Source organism: Anomalospiza imberbis, chromosome 1 (genome assembly GCF_031753505.1).
Source record: "Anomalospiza imberbis isolate Cuckoo-Finch-1a 21T00152 chromosome 1, ASM3175350v1, whole genome shotgun sequence".
Classification (NCBI taxonomy): domain Eukaryota; kingdom Metazoa; phylum Chordata; class Aves; order Passeriformes; family Viduidae; genus Anomalospiza; species Anomalospiza imberbis.
In genome coordinates, this window is record NC_089681.1 from 71,829,211 (window position 1) to 71,852,527 (window position 23,317).

The window sequence follows — 23,317 nt, forward strand, 5'->3', positions numbered from 1 at the left end:
CCTAGCAGGTCAGGTAAAAACTAGGATATTGATCTTTAATGAACAATTAATGAGCTTGATGAGTCCTTTGAACAACAGGACAAATACCTTGATACAATCAGCTTGTAAGATCTTGTTATTGTGAGTAGCAGAAATACTCAGCTCTGTCCTTTGGCTTTTCTGTTTCCTAGGAAAGATCCTGGGAGGGGCTCATTTGCAGAGTGGGTATTAAGAGCACAGAGGCAGATGCCAAATGTAGTTCAATCCTAATTCAGGGAGGTAGGAGAGCTGAGGTGGCAGACAAGCAAATGGACAGGCTCCTTCCTGCTTTCCTGCTTAATGTGGCACATCCAGGAGCTGCTGTTATCACCTCCAGTGTCAGCTCCTAGATCTAAGTAAAATAAGTATATGGATCTTCACCCTAAGTATTTAGTAACAATAAAGTCATGCTCATTCAAGCTTACAGGAATGCTGCCCATTACACATGCTGGCCCAGTTCTCACTGGTGGCAGAGAGCATGCTTAAGCCAGAGCCAAGATTCTTGTCCAGTCCTGGTATAATTGGGATATACGCAGCAGGTGCCAAAATACTTGTGGGCATCCTAAATGCATCTTGTTGGCTGGTGCACTCTGCAGCCCCATCTTGTCCAATGTACTTTTGACCTGCCAGATCCTTTGCTGAAGAAGCTACATCCCATGATGAAATAGGAACTTCAGAGTACACAGGGATCACGCTAAGTCATACATGAGTGACCGGGCAAGGTTGCTGTTTTGCCCTGCTCCTTAGGGGACCTATAAAGAAACTATGTGAGTCCTGCAGTGCACCCAGACACTACAGGACAGGAAGTCTGTGGGTCTGGTGCCGAGCTGATCATCTTCATACGGTACAAAAACTCACAGAGGAGGAGAGGGGGAACATCAGTGCAAGCATGAAACAGAGGGTCACCCCTGCAGTGGTGGTTCTTCACAGCAAACCTGTGGTTTGAGGAGGTAGTTGTGAATTCAGAGAGCTGCAGAGAAGTAAGACACCCAAGACTAAGAGATGTATAACTTCAAATTGTCAGCTGTGCCATCCCTGGGAAGGTGATCCCACAGCTTTTGCATGTTTTCATACTGACTCAGCTATCTTCCCTCATTCCTTTGATTTCTATATCTTCAAAGTATCTGAGGCTCTCTCGCACCTCATGCAGGCTCCTGAACTTGCTCCTCAGTTCTGTGCACAAGTCATGAGAATGTAAAAGAGAGGGTTGACTGGAGAGGTGTTTAACCTGCTGAACTGCTTTTCACCTCTAACATGGCAAGGCTTAATCATGACATGCCATATCTTCTTCCTACAGAGTCTTGGCTGGCCTTTGAAGCCAGGTTAAGATAAAGCAGTTCCTAAGAGATCCCTTGGTGAAAGCAGCACTGCAGATAGGTCAGATTAATCAATGTAACATTTAAATCTCTTTCAAGCAGTATTACACCACCACTTCTAAATGCTCAGCTGCTTTGTCCATTATTGGTATGTGTAAGTTACCAATCCAAGGACAGAATGTACTTTCACCTCTTAGAGAAGCAGTAAATATTTAAGGTATAAAATACTGTTTTATGCAACATATTGCAGACACACTGCAACTGGTTACACCTACTGATAATCAGCCACAACTGATCAATACTGCAGTGCTTCCTTTCATATTGCTGTGATTGCATTTGAGTAAATTAAAATAAAAACTACAAACTCAGTGACAGAGCTTTTAAAATGAAAGATGAATTTGGATGTGTTTTGCAGACACAAGGCTGTTACTTTCTTTTAAGTGCATACTTGAATACTTTCAGTTGGATTTTCCATTAAATCTCTATATTCTCAACAAATCCTCAGCATCAGGATTCCAGAAAGTTTCGTTTTCTGCTACTTTTGTTTGGGGAAAAAAAAAGGAGTATTTCAAATGCCAAAAAATCTTCGCTTTTTTAACAACTTAAGAAATGCTATACATCATTTCCATTTTTTGCATATTCATTTCTGTGCTGGATGGTTGTTCTTAGATTCCAAGTGTCATTACAATTCTCTTACACTGGGCATGTCAGTCAAGCAGTGAATGTCAGCAATGGTGCTTTCAGATCTGCACACTCTTCACCTGGTCCTTACCCCAAGAAAATGGCTCTGCAGGCATTCAGGTGTCTGCCCAAACTTGATCTATGAAGCACTGCAGTTATTTTTGACCCATACCCATGTGAAATAAGATCAGTAAAAAGCAGTTTTGAAATCTATGATTGCTGCTTCAAAAAACTATGGCAAATTTTCAGTGAGATTGAAATATCAATAAAATATTACAGAATGTGAAAAATACATTTTAAGCCTCTGAAACGTTACTGTTTTATAAGGGTTTCCACTTTCTTGAACCAAGATGAATGAAACCAACCTCCTCCTCCATTCTGCATCTGTTCCAAAATTTGGGTCACGAGCAGGTCAAAATAAGATGAAGATATTATTTATGAATCTTTGCAAACTTTCATTTATAGAAAAATGGTGGTAGAAAATAAATGCACAACAAGAGAAATAGCTACAATACAGCACAATGAACACTCCAGCTCTGACCTTTCAAAGATGCCTTAAAGGATTTCAAGGCAGCTATGCGACTTCTGCATACAAAAGTACAATATTTGTCTCAAAAAATCAAATAATCAACTGATTTCTATGCTTGACTTTTTTTTTTTTTTAACCCAATTGGATTTTTTTTTTGAACCCAATCTGCTTTAATTTTGACAAAGTAGGTGCTTTTATTCTGCTGGAAGATATGTAGTGCCTAGAGAAGGAAAGAATCATAACAAGTAACATGATTCATTCAAAGTCATGAGGCTTTTGCCCTCGCATGCATAGCCTCATCATACGAGCAGAAAACTTTTGCTATGAAGTCTAGGAACTCTAAGTGAAGCAAGTAATACAGTGTGGCAGAGCTCCTTCTTTCCTTTTGCTGTTGCCTGTAATCCGCTAATCAGCAATAAATGAAAGTTTATGTGGTTTTAATCTTAATTTCTCACATACATTTCATTTTAAAAAAATAGTTTCCTTTAATATGAGTCAAAGGGCAGAGTCCAAGTTACAGAAATAGACATGATCCACAATATCATTCAACTAGCAGGAATGCTGAGACATTTAATCTACTAAGCACTCCACAGTCACTTAAAAAGTTCAGGTCTTTGTTCCTTAGCATTCAAAGTTGAAGAAGGAGTTTTACAAAGACCATGAAAGTTTTCTTTGTGTTTATATGAGAACAGGGCAAATATTATCTACTTGAAGGACCTGATATCACCTCACGTGATAACACGTGTTGAATATTAACCTCAGCAATTTGCTTGCTGTGAACGTTTGGAGTGGTAAAAAAAGCACTTCTTTGTGATATTTTTATTAAAAATCTCATAAACCATTTGCATGGTCCACTTCAAATACTACACAATTTTACTTAATCCAGATTCAGATATAGCAACTTAGATTTTAATTTTTAAAGAGGGAGGAAGGAGGTAGTGTCCTGTAGAACATATTCTGCTAGTACTTGATTTACTGTAGCATTGTAGCATGTAAGAGCTGATTGGGCACTTAATAAGGGAGAGAAATTATTTGCTTCTGAATAATAGATCAAGGACATGATGTTGCCTAAGTGGGAATGCCTTATTCTGTGGCACATAAAGACCGAAGATGGATGGGCCGACTAGCCATACCTGGACAGGGCTGTGTGTTGCAGAGTGCTTCCTCCGTGTGCAGGCCAAGGCAGATGTCCCCTCCATACGCTGGGGCTGGGTTTGTGCAGGAGCGCGTTCTCATGTAGTGCCCTCCTCCACACGTTGCTGAGCACTTTGACCAAGATGACCAACAAGACCAGCCTCCGTCCACTGAAAAGACAGAGAAGACTGTTATTTTTCCAAGCTGATGTGAGACATGACATAATCCAGCAAATCTTTCTCATATTGTGTGGATCTAATTCATGGCCTACTGAAATTATTGGATATTTTTAGCTGCCACTGAAAATAGTTCCCCCAAATCTAATCATGATGCAATTTAATTTTAAAAGGCCCTGGTATACTAGAAAAGTCTAACAAAATTACTCATACATAAGAGACACTTTTAGTGGGTATCATAATATCTTTAAGGGCAAAAATATTTTTTTTCCTTTTCTTTTCTCTTCTCAGTTTTGAGGAAACAAAATACCAAAACTTGTTTAGTAGAAATATCATAAGCACAGAGTAGTTTTTTATTGATATAAATAAAACTTAGCCAAATAACAGCAACAGAAGGATGGAGGAACCCAGAATTTGTTTCTCAACCCAGGTGGATTGCCTTAACCCTACAACCCATTTCAAATGATCTAACACAGTTGTAGTAGGTTTTGATGGGCCAATATAACGTTACAGTCTTAACTCAGCTCTACCATAGATGTCAGAAGTAGAACCATGTCAGAAGCTTAAGAAAGCAACACACATTGACAAAAAGGAGTTGCCACTTTAAGTTTCTAAAACAAGTTTTTGAAGAATAAATATTATAATTTACCTTTCCCTCCCTACTCGCCTTTGCATTTACTAATTCATGTCAAACTATTATCCAGTCAGAGTTTTCACACCATTCTTCTGAAATGTAGGTTGGACTTCATGGGAGACCCGTTTGTCATATGGTTTATGACGCATGGCCAATAGACAAGATTTAAATGAAAGTTCACCTCATTGCCTGCACCAGTCTGGCTCCTTTGAGCCCCTGTTCTTAAAGCTACTGCTTCAGGATGTGTTTCTGGTATTTAGAGTCACACTGGAGCCCATCTGCCAAAGACTTCTTACGTGTAGACATGTGACAAAGTCGGATATACCTCTCCCATGGAAGTAGTATTTTCTTCATTCATTTTCTTTTTTTTTTTAAGAAAAGAGATAAAAACCAAAACTTTGAAAATTTTCATATTCTACAAAAAAAATTCTTTTCAAACCCTTATTTAAAGCATTATCTCTTGAATTGTTATGGAAGTAAATTACTTACTATGTCTTTTTGATCTTCTCTGTTCAATTAATTAAACAGCCTTTCAAGGGATAGTTTCTACTGCTTTACTGAAATGCTATTCCATCATTATCTCCTACCATAAAAAAAAGGTTACAAATCTTAAAAAATTAGCGTACAATGAAAATATCTATGTGGTGTTTGCATTTAAATTCTCTCTTTGATGGAGATACAGAACATTAAAAAAATAGTCCTCTTGGCTTCGCAGGATTGCATATCGCAAATGCACTTGGTGACTTGAATAGAATGATTTCTATGTAAAATCTTCAACAGTGAGAAAATGACTAGGGGAATTTTAATATTAAAAGCTATATATGCATTTTTATTGTCATTTCAGATACAGGTTAACTGCTAAGCAAACAGATAATTCACTAATGCATACCAAAGACTATTTACTAATCCTGTAACTGAAGTTGTTGAATATACTGCATTTTATTCCCCTTATTGTTTATTTGCAACACCATCCTAAACATCAAGAAAGTATGGACTTGGCACTTCCTTGCTAAGAACTGTAGTTGTGAAAACTCTTGCAACTAATTTTCTGGACTCTGAAGCCTGATTTGACAGACAGGATTTCTATAATCTGGTACTATATTCCAAATATGCAATTTAAATAAATTATTTCCGTTATTAAGGAATTCAATGATTGCTACATCATACAACAAATCATCATGCATGAGAGTTTCATACCACCTATCATAAATAAATACTGTATCTCGGTAGAGTATCTGACTTGTTCTCTTATATTTTTCTTATTCATACTTTTCACTGGAAAACAAATATGTCTTTTTGCCTGAGATAACTCTATTAATGCAGTATTATGCAAACTCATATCAAAGAAAGCCATAGGTTATTTGTCTTCAGTGCAGATTAAATATACTGTGCAGTTTTGTAACAATTTCAAGACACGGCATCTTTTATTCAGAACTTGCCTCTTTTTTCTGTTTTTTAAAATTACATCAAATAAAAGCAGAAGCTGTTACCCAAGCTATTTATTTCATACCATATTAAGGCTTTACTTTTCCAGATAATCCCTTTTTTATTCTTTTATTTTTTTTCTTTAATGTGATCTTTGACTAGCTCAAATGAATGATCAGAGGCATGTCTGCTGCAGCATACAGACCTTCATGAAACAGAATTGATTTGGTCTCAGATTAACTACACAGAACATAAATTGTGTGCAAGCATTGCCACTGCATTGTTCACTGTAATGGAGACAGTGACCCCCAACACCTCCCTACTTATTTTTCAATGGACCAGAGTGAGAATTACAAATGCACCTGAATTTTAAATTGCCATTGATCTACAGGTGGCTGAGAACACAGAGACTGATGTGACATCCAGGAACATCACCATGTTCCACAACTGCAGTGATCACGGCTGTACTATGTGGCTTCAGGTGTAAAGGGAGAAGTAGGTCTGAGCAAGGTGGGATAGGACAAATATAACAGACAATGTTAGATTTGATCCTAGTTGAGCTGGACAGTGCAGTTATAACAGTTTTGTTTTTTGGTTTTTAGTAACTATTTACTGACAGACTGCCTCTAACCTTTCAAGGACTATTTTAACTACCTCTTTTATCTGTCCCCAGAACTTTTTCTTTTCAGCAACAGAGGATATTAAGGCATCATCGTGGTTAAATGAGATCAAAGGAGTGGGTATTTACTGCTTGAGTTTTTACAAGACCTAAATAGAGCTCTGTGGTTTCTTTCATCTTTCTTTAAGTTGCTTAGCAACACAGCACCATCTGGGGTTTTTTTTTTCCTTTTTTTTCCTTTTGTCATGGAGCTCTTAATGTTATTTCTGCCTCTTATAGGAAGAAAAATACACAGCAGCAAGGAAAGTTCCAGTCACTACAGTTTCTTTACATAACCATTTTGTAGAGATGTTGGACAAAAGAAAGTCATTAAAGTAGTTCCACAATGAAAGATTTAAAGAGTCTTTACGTTTTCTGACAATTGCTGAGGTTGGTCCCTTTAGGAAGAAGGTACTTTTTAGCTAGGAGTGTGCTATCAAACAGTGCTCTTTCCTTTCGAGTAAAGCAAACAACTTTTTGCCTACTGGCCGTTGTTGAGGTTAATAAGTATTTCTTCACTGTAATGAAAAAAGAACCACACCACAGGGAAGAGGATGTGCCAGGAAGAAACAGCATACAGAAATGGGATCTCCTGAGGACATGACAAAACATCCACACAATTTGGATGAATTGGAGAATTTCCAAGAGACAATAAAGTAAACTGGATAAACTTGTAAAACTTTGGGTTTTAAAAGGAAGTGTGGGCAGACACACTGACCTCACCTGTTTTCATGAGAACACAGATAGAATTGCAGGCTCCTTTATAAACTGTCTGCATGTTGGGCAGCCTACTGCTCCCTTCCAGACACCTGGGGATCATCCCATTCCACATCACTTAGCCTACTCCTTAGTCCCAGTCCTGGGGGATACTGCTGCATGTTTCAGGGTGGGAAAGGAGCAATTTTTAGATCAAAGTTTACAAAGGCAAAGTGATATTTCTGTGGTATTTTTTATTCATAAAAGCAATGCCGGATGAAACAGTCAAAATAGTGCAATGCAGAAACACAAGGCAAACAAATGAAAAAAAGAAAAAAAAATCTAAGGGGCCACTTGAATTTAAAACAATAACTGAGATTTTAAGTCAGAAAACCAACAGTTGCTTCAAAGAGCAGTTCATCTCTCTTCTTGCTGGCTACAGAAGCAGCCTAGAGAGATCAGCGCACATTATGAGAGGGGCTTCAGCTTCCATTTACTGGAGTAATTTTTCTTCCTTCTGATTTATGAAGCCAAGGCAGGATAGATTTTATTCTTTTAAATATGCTCTTGTTTTCTTGTGGCCAAGTGTAAGTTCAAAGAAAAAATAATAGGAGGAAATGAAAAAAATAAAGAAGAAAAAAAATAAAATAAATCAATAAAAAGCAACTGGCTTTAGGGGATGCATAAATAACTTAAACAGACTTTCAGGGATTTTTGTATATCTGAAACTCATTATTGTTATTAGCAAGTTTAGTGACATGAATTTATTCAGATCTTCTCAGCTAAAATGTCACAACTAAACTAAACTAGAACTACAATAATAAAAAATCTGAAATTAGTAAAATCCCAAAATATTGTAATGAAGTATCAGAATTTCAAATTTAAGAGATGGTAACTGTCCTTTCCCTCTGATCCTCCACCATGCCCTAAGGAGAAGAGAGAACAGGAACTCCTGTAGCTCATGCTACTCAGTGGTGCTCACACAGCTCTGTTTTAAATGTCTTATTAAGGCACATCCCATGTCCCTATGCAAAGGAATATAAGAGAAGGCAACAAGAAACAAACCAAAACACAAATGAAGAAAAGTTGTCTTTATTCTACAGAGGTAACTGAAGAGATGTGCAATACTGCGAACTAGGACACAGTTCTTTAGGTTCAGTTGTATTATTGTCAGGCAAACAAATCTTATAGTCAGCAAATTCCTGTAATTTTTGTAGATTTTCAGAATTTATCATTCAAACAACACTTCTCTTCATCATCTATTTCTCTTCATAATGTAAATATCTTGCAAACCCCCCAAGGATAATAAAACTCTGATATGACTGATTTTAGATTCATTATTGACTGCAGATTAGTAACTCAGAGAAAACAGAAATGTCAGGGAGCATTCACAGATCTTTTCCATAGTTATTGAGGCTGTTCAGTTCTTGCCAGCTTAATGCTATTCACATCTCTGAGACATAAAAAAGAGCTGAGGCACAGGTTCAAAGCATAATTCGCTAGTGCAAAATAATAGTTCAAATTCTCCTGCCCTGCAAAGTAGCTTACCCAGATAGAAACAGTACTTTATGAACATGCCTTTACACTACTCTGGCTCATAAACTATTTCTGCAGTTGATTTGGGAGAGTGATAGTTAGTTGAAGGCAAAATTTTATGAGGGATCATTCTAAAACTTGAACAATATGGACAAATCATCTTCCAGGACTTGAGTACAATTTGTGGCAATTTTCTGGCACTGTTCAATTTACTATTATATATTCAGCCTTCAAATACTATGAGCAAAAGGCCCAATGACTGCTACCAATCTCAGTGGAGCATTTACTACTGAAGAAAAAAAATTCAGTTTCTGCCCCGCAGGCTTAAAAATGGTCTAACAGAACTCGCTAAAGGCAGAGTCTGGATGACTTCAGTAATTTTTTGAAGTTCTGGGATCCTGCATTTGACTATCAATTTCTGTGTATTAATATATTAGTAAGTATATTTAAGATGCTGCAAGGGTTGCAAGACACTTAACCAGCCAAGACAGCCTTGTACACTTTGCTCCATGGGCTTTTTCGTTGTCTTAGTCCTTCAGAGCACTTGGTATCTTCCAGGATGACACCGAGCCCAGATTAATTCATTGAGAAGCATTAAGTCCTACAGACTTTCAGCATGACTTAAACTCTGCTCAGTATATTTCTCTATCACTCCCCTTTGTCAGCAGTTTACATGATGAGAGGTTGATCCTGCCTGCAATAAGCAGAAGAGGAAGCAAAGCAGAATTGAGCCTGCAGTGGCAGGAAGAGTTCTCTATGGCTTCCATCACATTCCTGCCTGCTAACCAGAATATTTCTGGAAGTGTAATGACTGGGCTGGACTGTTACTAAATGGTTCTGTGTCAGAAGAGAGCAGATGAAGCTGTCCTTACCCTGGAAGAGCTCAGAAAAATCTTAGACAGAATCAAATTCTTTACTGTAATTTTAATACTAGCACTATGGAAAATACTTTCAGGTCAAGGTCAGAAAAAAATCCCTCACATTCCTTAGCCTTTCTGTCTCTTTCATTAAAAATTAAGAAAATTCAAATTTATTGGTGTGCTCCTCCAGTAAGAATTTATTTCCTTCCTACAATGTCTAATTTATGGGTAACCCTTATTCTGCAATAATATTTTTGAGACTCTCCCATGTCTCAAAAAAAAAAAATTACATCTAGTGCTTGCAAAGTTTTCCCTTCAGATTTATCTGAAGATCTGATTTAGTCTCCTATGTTTTTTCTTAATTACTGGCAAACAGTAATTCTGTAGCTGAGGAACTTTGGGATTCCTTGTTGCAGGCTATGATACATCTAAATACTTCATTAATTCTCTACATCTTTATTCAAACTTGCTTTGCACTGAAAAGAAAAATAAAACTTGTCTCTAAATAAAATTATTAGATAGATTAGGGCACCACTTCTCGCTTCAGAAAGGCCCACCACACTTTGTATCAACTGATCATTTATAATATATTCAAATTCAAAGCGCAGTTTTAACTTCTGCTTTAAAATTATGTTTTTTAGTCTGGGTAATTGTCTATCTCATAAACAACTAGGGCCTCCACAAGAAACTTATAGGTGTGTTTTACTGGTTAAAACAATTTCTTTCAAAACCTATAACAGTGAATAGCTGCAGAGCTTAATAAAAATACCACTTCTGAAAACTTTTGACTAATTTAAACTTTAAAAAACTTCCCAAAAATTCAAGACAGCATTTAATTTGAAAATCAACAGCAAGGGCTGAACAACAAATCTAGCCCAGTATTATAGACAATCTGTGTCCATGTAATGAATGTATTTCAGTTACTACAGTATGGTGATACAATCAGGTATCTCAGAGCTTGTGAGCAGAGCTGGTACCTTACACCACACCACTCATGTGCTTCAAAGGAGGCTGAGGGCAGTGTCCTAAGGAGAGATTCCCTTTGCAAGGGAAGCAGGAGCCAGTGAAAAGTTCTAGGTTGCTTCACCTACTGCCTTCATCCCTGGCGGGGTTTGTACATGTTGGTTCAATGGTCTTCTAAATCTTTGATTTAATGAATTATGGCCAAACTACTTGAACAGTGCAGTTACATGAAACAGAATTGTTTATCATTTTATTATCCTGGAAAAAGCAAGGTGCTATGATTCCAGTCTGGGAACTAATGAATCAGATCATGCACTAGGGCTATGCCCACGTGGAGAAGACTTGGACCACAATTTCCTAATTTTCTGAAAAATGTCAGCTCTCTGTTGGTTCCCTTCCACCTCTCTCCAATAGTCCTTCGTGTAGAAAACATGGACACCCTTCACTGGTCATGCCTCTATGCTTAGAAAGAAACATCATCTCTTCCCTTGATCTCCTTAGATGTTCACACTCTCAGAGAAGCTACAAAATGAGTAACTGAAGCTACATTCCTCCTTAGATACAGCAAGAAAATTTCACCAGAAAGCACTGGCTGGTTGTGCACAAGTGCCTCTTTTAGAACTTCAATGGCTCAATAGGTGTTTCCCCAGATTAAAACAGTGATCCTCAATAGAAATTCCCCATGGATCTGTGTGGCAGCAGCTCTCTGGCCACAGAGAGCAGGCACAGACTTTCCCAGGTATTTTCCTGGGGAAGGTTGTGAGAAGATCAGAGAAATTCTTATCTCCACTTGCTGCACCGGTTGATGTGCACATGTTGAATGTGTAATGGAGATTTGTTTACCAAAGGATGATTTCTTAATTGGACACTGGATGGTGTTTGGATTGATTGACCAATTAGGTCAAAGCTGTATCGGACTGGCAGTAAGGGTTACTGAGTTTCTTAATAAGTATAGTATAATATAGTATAGGATGATATAAGAAAGCAATTGATCAGCCTTCTGCAATCAGGGAGTCAATGCTAATTTTTACCCGGCTGTGGGCCTGCGGCGATAGATCTGCCCCACCAGAAGGAGAGCTGGGGGCTTGAGTGCCTCAGGGCATTCAAGTTTTCCAACAATTCTACTGCTCCTGTTAGCAATAAAACTGCAGAGAAATTTGCTTTCAGTAAACAGCCAGAATGTTCACAGAGCTGCTGGGTTTGTAGGCTGTGTGCCAAAAAATATATTGCTCAGGTTCATTTCAAGATGGAAACATGTTTTTCAAGAAACTGTGTCCTCCCGAGAGGGAAGTGTTTTCTGCACAGATCTTCTGCTTAAATTTTGATGCAAGGAACAGACAGTGACTGTTAGAGAGCTTTAAAAGCTTAGTGAAAGCACTACAAAAAGATTGGAAAAAATACTCATATTATAGAAAAAAATGTATCCATGATTTCAGGAATACAGTTTTAAAATGAAACCATATTTGTATATGTTAATACACATATATGCTTTAAAATAGTGGTACACATACATAGTACGTATATTGCCATGGAATTTCTTCAGGTCCACACTTGAATAAATGACAAAGTCTTCAACAAGAACATATGAAGCACTGCTATACATAATTAATACAACTAGAGATGAATGAAAGTTTATTTCTAAATTTATTTGTTGCTGCTGGAAAGCTGAGTTATTCAGTCTTCTTTCCTTCTTCCTCTGTGTTGTTTCTTACCTTGAATTCTCTCTTCCTAAACAAATATCACCTTATTTTCTTCATGTGTTCTCCTATATCCTTCCCCTTACTTTTCCCACAAAGCCTCTGCAAAGCTCAGAAACCTTTCAGTTTGAATGTTTGTCTTATCAAGGGTGAGATGTAAGATTTCTTTTCCCCCTAGGTCGGAGATACAACAATGATTTTTAATCCAAAGTAGTTTCTTGTAAACATTTATTCTACTTGTAATCCCTTTCATAGAATAATAAAACAACTTTAAATTAAGGAGAAACTCAAGATTCCAAGAACAATCTTTATGGACTGCTTGAGTAACCATCTAATTTGGTGATCAATTGTGAACCTTATTTGCTGGCAACTCTACACTTAAAAGTTAACACAAATTTAACGCCAGCAATCACTGTGATGAAAATAGTATTTTGAGTTTAAATAAAGACTAGGCCAGATTCCAAGTCTTGCCAGAATTATGTCTTTTTTTTTTTCTATACGTTTACATACTAAAATTATATTTTTACAGTCAGTCTCACTAGTGAAAAAAGATATAGGTATTAATACTCTTGATGATAAATTTATTGACATCATATGGGAATATTACCCAAATCCACTCACATTATAAAGGTAAATTTGAGCTGTAATAGATTCAAGAACCAAAACAAACCCAAAACTCACCACCTAAATAGAAAAAAAAACCCAAACCAAATATGGAAGATATAAATTTGAGGATGAGCTATTTTGTTTTAACTTCTTTCATTTCATTTGAAACTTACCTGGGCAAGGCAAAATGTTGCATTCCTGGTACTCTAGAGATGGGCCAAGGCAAGGAAGCCCCCCATACTTGGGCTCAGGATTGCTGCAGACGCGTTTGCGATTCCGGATACCTCTACTGCAGTCACGACTGCACTGAGACCATGGAGACCAGGGTGACCAGGCACCATTGATGGTATGAGCAGAGTATCTTCCAGAACGCAGGAAGTCCCCTGACAATCCTAATAAAATAAAGATTGAAAAAGTAATACTGAATTAAAACAGTGTCTCATCCTAAAATAACCTTTTCCTCTTCAAATTTACTCCTAGGCTTTTAATAGTAAATAATATGAACATAAGGGTCCTGTCCTTTAGACTCATAATCCAAACCCTAGTTTCATCTCAAGAATCTTTTATATAATAGAAATTTCATAATCACTTACACAGAACTACAGTGAAGAGTTGGATCCAACACTTTAGTTAAAGCTTTATGGCCGCACTAGACAATTTACTCCACCAAAGAACGATAAAAATTATCTCTCTCGCACAGGAATTACCATCAGAAAATCTCCAAATATATTACATAGGTATAATTGCCTCTGTTTCACAGGAAGAGAGTGACAAAGGAGACAAGATTGAGCTTCCTGTGACCACTCATTGAGCCAGCTCCCCTGGTCCTCCTGCAGAGCTCTGTTTACTTCATCCACCCAGCCTGCCTTCACTGCTGCTGGCTGTGCACAGAGGCTCATGAGTATCCCATGCACTGCACTTATCCTAGCCATATTCAGACTTCAGGTAGTGTCCACTAATAATTCCACAAGGTCTAGCAAAACTACCCTTTTGTGAAAAGCAGTGTTTTGCCACTTCAAAAAACAGTTTATTTTCCACTGAGTTGAAATGTTCTAAGCCATGATTTTCATATAATCTATGGAAATCAGCCTTTTGCAGACACACACTCACACCCTATAGAAAATTCCTTTTTAAAATAATCAACTGGAAAGTGGAAGATATATTTTCTACTTAAGTTTAATACAGAGAAAAAGCATTAGATTAAACAGCAATGGATGACGTCTGCTATTTATCAGTGAGAGGGCACACACAGATCTTGTATACAGCATCCAACCAATAGAGCTGAATATAGCCCTGGGTGAAGTTCTAATAATCTGCAGTTCATTTGAGTATCTCTGTCACTTTGTGGCTTGACCCTGCAGGTGAAAATACTCCCTCAAGTGTACTAAGCACAACACTGAAATCACTCTTGAGTTGTAGGTTTACTTCTAAGCATCATTACTAATCATCTCCACCAACACTACTGGGATTTCCTACTGTTGCCAAAGCAGTTCACCTTTCCCAGTGGAAACTCTATGATTGATGGATCAATAACTGCTGCTTTTATCACAAGTACTTATTTAAGTAGCTGTGATGAGAGAAGGTCCTGTGAATGGTACTTCAGCCAGCAGAGGATGTGGCTGGCTCTCTATGCTAGAGCTTCAGTATTGCCAACATAAGCACAGATGAATTGCATCAACAGTGCAAAGTGCAGGGGGATTGTTGGCAGCTCTAACTGCAGCACAAATGCCTATTCTTAAGACATTGTTTTGTGCCCTACCCACAGGCACTGTGGAAGTATGAAATGGAGATAAAGAATCAGAAGATTTACTGAACGATGCCATGAAAACAGACAGAAATAATACCGTGAAGAGTCTGCCTAACAGCAGTCCTGCACTGAACAGGATCAGCCTTCTGCATAGCTCTGATGGAGGAGCCTCTTATTTGCAGTGTCCACCCTATTTCTACCCATGGTTATGGCATTAGTAACACTGCTTAACTTCTTCCCCAAGAAATACGTTCACAATCATCCCAAAGTACATGAGGGTTTGCATGTTTTTATTCAACGCTTGATAAAGTGCAATATTGGAATGATGATGCATTGACATAGAAATACTGGTAATAAGAAACTGCTGAAATTAATAAGAAAACAGCAGAACTGCAGCATAAAAATGACTAAAAATGGATAAAACCTTTCAGGAATTATAGAGGGTAACTATTTCTCTCCTGCTGAGCCAGATTCTATTACACAGATATTAAAAGCAGCATTTCAAAAAACATGACATACATTCAAATGCAAAAAAGGGAACAAGTACAGAGAAACAGAATGTGAATTATGAATACAGGTCCACTTTCGTGCTCTGTGAGACCCTTTTTATACAATTTTGTATCATTCTGGTCATGGAAATTCTCAGCTCATGTACACAGGGAGCTGTGAGAAAAAATAATAGTATATTTTATACCATAATTCTAAATCAAGGGGGGTTTTAACTTATTAAATTAAGAGCAATGTAAATAATGAAAAAATATTAATCAGACCAGACTGCCACTCATTCCATTCATAAATCACTACAGGGTGTATCACTTTGTGCTGGTCAACCCATTACACAACTTCATAAGAATACTAGGATATTTTGAAGATATTTTTGCAGGATACGTGCAGCTTTTTAAGTCCTAAGAAAAACGTGCGATCTTATGGTATTAGATTTCTTGTGATTTAAATTGGGGACTGGGGAATGGAATCTTCTAAAGGAAAGCTCTAAGGTAGTTTAGCTCTAAAACAGAAAAAAATATTCCAAAGAATCTTTTCAGTGTGGAGTTTTGTCTGCAGCAAGTATTCCCATGAGTCTTCTTCTTTCCAAAGCATTAAAAAATTTATTATAAGGACCAGTCTTTTCACAGTTTTACAGTAGTTAATAAAGTGTTCATAAAGGGGCTTTTAGAATTTTCTGTTCAGACAGAAACTACACAATAAAAAATTAACATTATGCCATTAACAGCACGAAAAGTGACAAGATCAGTTTGCATTCAGGAAATACTGTTCTATATATTCCTTAAACAACATTATAGCCTTTTACAGTGAGGGGAAAAGGTACACAGATGAGGGGAGAACAGTGGATATTCCTTATCTCAACTTTACTATGGGTTTTAGCATTGACTTCCATAACTTCCTGCTAGACAAGTCAACAAAGTATGAGCTAGATAAGTGGACAGCGCAATGCGTTGAAAACTGGCTGAGCAACTAGGCCCAGAGGACAATAATCAGCCATTAAGAGGCCAGCTGCAGAAAAGTCACGAGGTTCAATCCTGCTTACCATCATTAATGACCTGGACAAGTTTGTCTTGACTGTGAAGACTGGCTGATACACCAAAGGGTCGTGTCACACTTTGACAAGGCAGAGAGAAACCTCATGGAGTTCAACTGGGGAAAATGCAAAGTCTTGAATCTGCACAGGAATAACCCCGTGCAACCATACTTTGAGGCCAACCACCTAGAAAGCAGCTCTGCAGGGAAGGATCTTGGGGTTCTGGATGTAAGAAGAATGCGAGCCAGCAATGTGCCCTTGGGGAGAAGAAGGAGCTTGGGTTACTTTGGGAAGAGGTTTTCCAGTACGTCAAGGAAGGATCCTTCCCCTACAGTCAGCACTGATAGAGAGTCCATCTGGGGCTCTGGACACAGTTCCTGCATCCTTCAGCTGAGAAGTTTTGTTTATTAACTGAGGTGGTAGAGGGTATGGGGGGCAATATCAAATTAATCAAAAGATTAAATTGTAGAACTTCAGGCAAAAATTCTTCAGAAAGTGTATATACAGCACCAAGTTCTAGCCTTATCACAGTTTACATCAAATTCGACAGGAGAAGGCATAAACAGAAAAGCATTGTAATCTTTCGTAGCAAGTGGCACAAAACTGAAAACTCCAACTTGTCTCATTAAACTGTGGTTTTCTTGCTTCTGTTTGCAGTTTGGACCACTTTCAGATTGCTCTGCATCCTACTCGAGGGACAGAAACCAGATTGTGCCACCCAACAAAATCCAACATTAAGCTGCTTTTCTCACCTTACTGCTCCCAAGATAAAATATATGTAGTCAAACCAGGATGCAATGGCCAATGCCCTTGGCATGGTAGCAGCAAAAGTCTAGTTGAGAAAACAAAATCTTAGTCCCCCTTAATTAAAGCCCATCTACAGAAATACTTGTGAAATCTGCAAAGATAATGAATAGTCATAGCATCATCAATAAACTAATTAATAGCTTTGCCAAGACAGAGAGAACGTCTGTTAAGTCAAATTCCAATCCAACCTTTATGACAGGTTCGTCATTCAAATATTTTAAACTAAATGGTTCTCAGAAAGCCTATGACTGACTTAGAGCCTTGTGAACAACTAGAAGCATGAATTCTGTTTACAGCTTACCAAGAGGCTAATTTTCAGTTGTTCGGAAATCATACTCCAGTAACAAACTGCTGCACACTGTGGCTAGAAAGGGGATTTAACTACTTGATCCCAGTATAAGTTTAAAAAGCAGCTGTGCTTCTCTAAGGTGAAAAGTTCCACAAGTAACAGCAAGTACTGCAAAAACTTCAGTAAAAGCCATCGCAGTGATTTTGTGGACAGAATAACCATCAACTTCTAAGATCATGGAAGACAGAAGATATGAACTGGCATCTAAACAAAAGATTTCTTTCATTTTAAGCACTTCTGTTTTGTACAATATCAGTAAAATTATGGAAAAATTAGTACTGCCCTGCTGATGATTTACTTATTCCACAATGCAAATATAACTGAAAACAACTGCCCGATTAATTTACATAATTCTGATATAAACCAAGATGATTTGATGATTTATAAGTAAATTTTAAAAACCTTTTGGTTGAATTGAAATAGCTTCATAAATCCACAAGAAATTAACCCTGTCTGAAGACATGTCAACATGAAAGTCACCTGCCCTGACTAGCACAGGAGAAAAAAAATCTGCCTTTGAAAAAGCTTGTAATGAGACTTTGGTTGGCCTGATTCTGCTTGAAAACTGGAACACTCTCAGCCAAGTTCAATTAATTTGCCTTTAAAGTGAGGCTCTATTAAAGCACATAGTTTAATAATAATTCTCTAGTCTAGCCTGTAGCTAAGTAATACAGCCCTAAGTAAGACAGAAGTAGCTGTGACACCTGAAAAATTGTATTACTTGACTGATTTATGACTTATGTCCTCCAGTTCCAACCTAACAAAGAAAATTCAATTATCCAAGCAGTCTAGGTTCATGACTTTAGGAAAAGATGATCTGAAGCCAAAATTCGGGTATCCTGAATCATTTCTAAATGACAGCATGAAGCACTGCTTGAAGTGCAGAGGTAACAAGGATAAGCAAAGATTGTTTCAGTGTTGCCAGTTTCTGAAGATAGTCTGCAAGTTATTTGACAATATTGTTGAAGCATAAAACTTCTGTAACTGCAGGCCCAAATACCTATAACTTATAAAAAACTTTATAAACCTTCAAAACATAGTAAAACTGAAATAGTAAAATGTAATGGCAAACATTAATGCAATGCAAAGACAATATATTTTAAAAACCCAAAGAGTATGCAGATGGAGAATGTCACGTTAGCATGATAACTTTATTTCTTTTACATAGCTTTTCTGTTTTTAAGTATTTAACCCCAAAGTTCCACTGAGTTGTACTTTGTCAATCAAACTTGAATTTGACACCAAATTAATTTTGAACTTCCAGAATTCATTTTGTTTTTACTCAGAATGCCACAGCTTAGCTTCAGTATGCCAGTATAAGAGATAACATCTCAATATATACTCGTCCTGACTCTACAGGACATTCCTGATTATCAGCACATGTTCCATTCTGTAAAAAATTCTGAACGCACTATAGATTTCCTGTGGGTGACACAAGGAAAGATTTAATCAAACTTTTCATGAGAGATCATAGCCACTAGAAGAGTAATTCAGACAAAATCACATTCTGCCTTCACAAATAACTATTGTTATGCAGTTTGAGATAGAGGAAGCAGCAACAACTAGGAATATAGGTGCAGATTTTCAGGTGCCTGGGGAAACAGAAAAAGGAAACAAAAGACTCTTTAAGACTGAAATGACTCAAATTAGAAGTATTGCCTTTGTTAATTGCCTTCAGAAGGTATTTTGGAAGTTAACCTGGTCTAACTCTGGCCATGTCAAAGTCAAGCGTCTTGTCTAAGCCCACCATTGTTGTCTGCATTGCACACCATGGAAAGAAGGCAGTATCTATCTCCAGTGGGTAAACTGCACCCATTATATCAGATGCTTATCTTCAATGGATCCCTTAGTCCTCAGGGTGCTGAAGTTCTCTTTGCAGACTACTATAGCGTCTAGACTTTGGTAAGATAAATTCAACCTAGAAATATCAGGCAACCTCATACCTTGTGAAATATTTATCTCTGGGTAAAAAGATTGTGTTCTCAATAAAATTATTACTGTTTATATATCAGATAATCTGACAGAGAGCCAGCATGTTTAATTTAGATATTTAATATGTTTCATAAGCACATATTAAAGCCTAGGGTAATGTAATTTCTATACTCTGAATGCTGGATTGTACAGACAGTGCATTAAGATGTACAACAATGTACACAATCTCCTTCAGTTTATTTGAAATAGCTGTCTCTTTCCTATCTGAGCACTATATGAAGACCCAGAGGCAGGGAACAAGATTTATTTTTCTTTCCTCCTAATCAAACTTCAAATCGGAAAAGCATGAATACAGTCTTCAAATACTACTGCTTACTTGATTGAGATAGAAATCTTACCACACTCAGGAGGAGTCTAGTGGGTTTCTGGCAAGAAGTTCTATCTCTAAGCTCAGACTGCAAAGAAAGTTTGCTTTGCTAGAATCTGACAGTGAAACATGATTCTGTTTAACACGGCGTGACTATAGTTGCACAGTGGGAGATTATAGGCAATGAGAAAATTTCTAACAAATGGCTCCTATCTGCAAGGAGCAGAGAACTGATCTCTGCAGAACACATATTTGGTAATGAGGTATGCCAGGCACTCTGTACCAGAATTAATCTTTCTGTAAAAGCCAGAAAATTGCTACAATTCAACATGGAGATAATGAAAATAATGTTTCACAGCATCCAGGCTCTGGTCAGGTGGAAGTAAGTTATGTTTTCTTGCTATCTAGGTGAATAGTGAAGGTGTCTGCCACAATTCATGGTTTCCCATTCTTGTGAATTCCCTCTGTCCCAAAAGCTACAGCTACATGACTCTTATTCATGTATTTTCTTCCAGTGAAATCAAGTAGCAGTAGAATGGTGGTGTCTTGGCCCACATCTAAACCTGGGAGCAGGGAAGTGCTCCTGAATGCTGCAGTTTAGATGCAGTCAGCAAGTTTCATCTCATCAGCAAATCAAAATGGTGCCCCTTCACCCCTCCCTCAACAAATGCTCCACTCCATACTGTTCTGACTTCCATAATCAGAAAATGACTATGCAAACAGTCTCAAAATAAAATGTGCTATTTTCACCAGAAGTGTATTGGTTAATGCAGCCACTTGTAACACCGATCAAGTTTCACTTTTCATTACAGAATAATTAAAGACTCACTGGCCAAAATGAATCAAAGAATGAGCACAAATTAATGACAAAGCCATTAAGAGCACTCACTAGGAAGAACAGACAGATGTATAATAGTTTCTGCCCTGTCAAGTACTCAATAAAAAGTACTTAAATATTCAGTAGTTTTGGGATTACTCAGCAAAAATCCTTCACTCAGACGAACATTTCTATTACTATGCAACTGGGTTGGGGTCATGCACATACATTGCTCCAGTGATGAATTATTTCCAAATGAATCAAAGCAGCAGCTTCAGCAAGATGCAACAACAGAAAAAAAGTACAATGCCAGGAAATTCAGGAGTATTATATTCAGGGGGAAAAAAAATCTTCAAGCTAATCAGGCAAAAAATGCACCCGAACCACCATCCCCGCCCCCATCACTTGCATACTAAAAAAATGCTTTATTTAACAAATTTTAGAGTTTGTTACTTCTGCCTATATTCTGCAGGAGTCAGATTATGCATCCAGCTCTAGGAGAGGTCTTATGATTGTGACTTCAGAGTGAGAGAGGTGTCTCCATGCCAAGTTTGAATTTCTTGCAGCAATGTTATCTATAACAAACTGGCTCTTCCCTGGTTTGCCCTACTGACCTCCTCTCTTGTCATGTGTTGGCTTTTGTATACTCTTTCTTACATGCTGCCATTTCAGCTGTCAAACCAGAATATACCTAGATTCTCCTGTAGCTTTACTTCTACTTCTGATAATTTTCTCAAGTCTGCACTACCTGGTGAGAAAAATATTCTCTTTCTCATTTAATCTCATGAAATTTTAAACATGTATCATCCACGTCTGAGTGCTGAAAGACAGCAAAAAGCAGCAGCACCACCCTGAAGTCTCATTAAGGGCAAGAGACAGGTCATACGCCAGTCCTAGCAGTGCAAAATCTTTGCTGAATAAAGTCCTAAATTTAGTTTGGATGAAAACAGAATAGAAGAAACACTTGTGACAAGAGTTGCTCCATGCCAAAATCTGCCTTGCTATCCAGACCTAAGTGAAACCCCAGCATTTGACACTGTAGATTATCTGAAATGTGAATGACATATAGCACAAAACTAAGTCTTATCTGGAGCACCATGGGTTTTGTTTTATGATTTCACACACTTCACTACTATATATTTCTTTAAAAAATTACTAATATCCTGCCCCCTCCAAAGAGACACAGGTGCCAAGCAAAACAATAAAGGTTTTGTATGGGATGAGGGGTGGGGGGGTGGGGGGGTGATGGGGGGAGAAAATGGAAGTTTCTAGCACATTATCTCAGAAGCCAACTATGCAGCCTCCCCCGCTACCAAAACCTTGACATGTAAACTTAGTAAAGGTAGGAGCTTAAAACTGACTTTTACAATAGTTGGTCTGTCTGAAAAATACAGAGAATTAGAAATTTCTCCTAGTTTTAATTTTTTTATAAATATACAAATCTATGTATTACTGATAGGAAAAGAAGAAAATTTTGAAACAAAGTAATTCCAATTTAAAGTCATCTAAATTTGAAAACATTTTGAAGGAGTTTGGTTTTCAATCTCAGAAATAAACAGAACTTTCAATTACTAGCAAAAGCACAACATAAACTTTTATAATAGAAATCATCCACTTCATAAACTCCTTATTTATTTAAACACCTGGATGAATCTTACAGTTGTTACTTTCAAACTACTGAGCAAAAGTTATTCTTAGAATAACTTTTCTAGGAAAATATTCTGGAAATATGTCAATATTGCACAAATTCACCCCTAGTAAAATCTCAGGGGAGTTTAAGGGGTAACAGAATCTTACGGGATCAGGATTACTGTGAAGAGAATTAAAATAACTTGGCAAATCTCATAACTGGTGATGAAAGACACTGGCTTATTCTGAATAAGAATAAGCTACATCCTAAAGAAATACAGGCTAGGCTCCCTGCTGGGATCACTATGCCCTCCTTTTCATTACCAGTTCTGTTACACAAAACACCAGCAAACAGGAACTTCCACTCTGCTGAAAATGGAACTGCAGGCATGTCACTAGCAGGGGGCATGGTGAGCCCGTCTGGCTTTGCTCACCATCTGTGGAGCATCCGCTGGTGCCGTCGCTGGAGCAGTAGCGCATCTCAATGCGCTGCCGTCCCACCTCCAGCAGGTTTGGGTCAGGCAGGCGCGCCTTGCAGGTGTATCGGAAACGCTGCTCGTAGTGGCCACCGTTGTCTGAGATGTTCACTGGGGTCCAGGGGGTCCAAGGAGTTGTCTTTTTTAACTCTGGGCAGGCGTTGGTGTTACAAGGCTGATATTCCTAAAAGAAAAAGGTCATCATGAATATAGTCATCAAATGCAACATTAAAAACACCCCAGAAACACTCAGACAAAAAGACAACCCTTAAAAAAAATGTTCTGATATTTTTTCAACATTTCTAATAGCATTGATCATCAATGAACTTTTAATACCAGTCTCAAGCTGAAAGTGTTTTTTCAGTTTCTATGCAAGCAAAGTACCACACTGCTAAAAGCAATAATACACCAGTCCAAATTTGATCTATCACATCCATGAAAGCAGTAAATCAAACACTCTAAGTACCATAATCAAGCATATCCTTTATAAATTAATAGCCCCAAGTAAGGTGAAGCTAAATATGCTAAAGCTTTTAATTAAGAAGAATTCTGATAAACTGCAAGTACGTGTCACAAACCTGCAAATAATTCTTTGGTAACATCTAGTGGCATTTGAAAAAGCAAACCACTGCCCATTTTGTATATTGCTTACATACTTCAAAAGGGACAACAGATAAAATATGTTTTATATTACAGATTCTGGCTCCCTGAGGTGCATGTTACTCAT

General features: G+C 37.7%; 1 protein-coding gene across 4 annotated transcripts in view; it reads right to left on the reverse strand.

The window, feature by feature from the left end:
* Positions 1 to 23,317, reverse strand: part of SEMA5A (semaphorin 5A) — a 312,741-nt gene that overhangs the window by 7,835 nt on the left and 281,589 nt on the right. For all 4 annotated transcript variants that reach the window (XM_068196491.1, XM_068196502.1, XM_068196480.1 and 1 more), the window contains 3 exons: positions 22,549 to 22,774; positions 13,103 to 13,321; positions 3,678 to 3,848 (listed from right to left, as the gene is read on the reverse strand). In XM_068196491.1, coding sequence (XP_068052592.1) covers positions 3,678 to 3,848; positions 13,103 to 13,321; positions 22,549 to 22,774 — 616 coding nt within the window. The remainder of the gene's footprint in view (positions 1 to 3,677; positions 3,849 to 13,102; positions 13,322 to 22,548; positions 22,775 to 23,317) is intronic.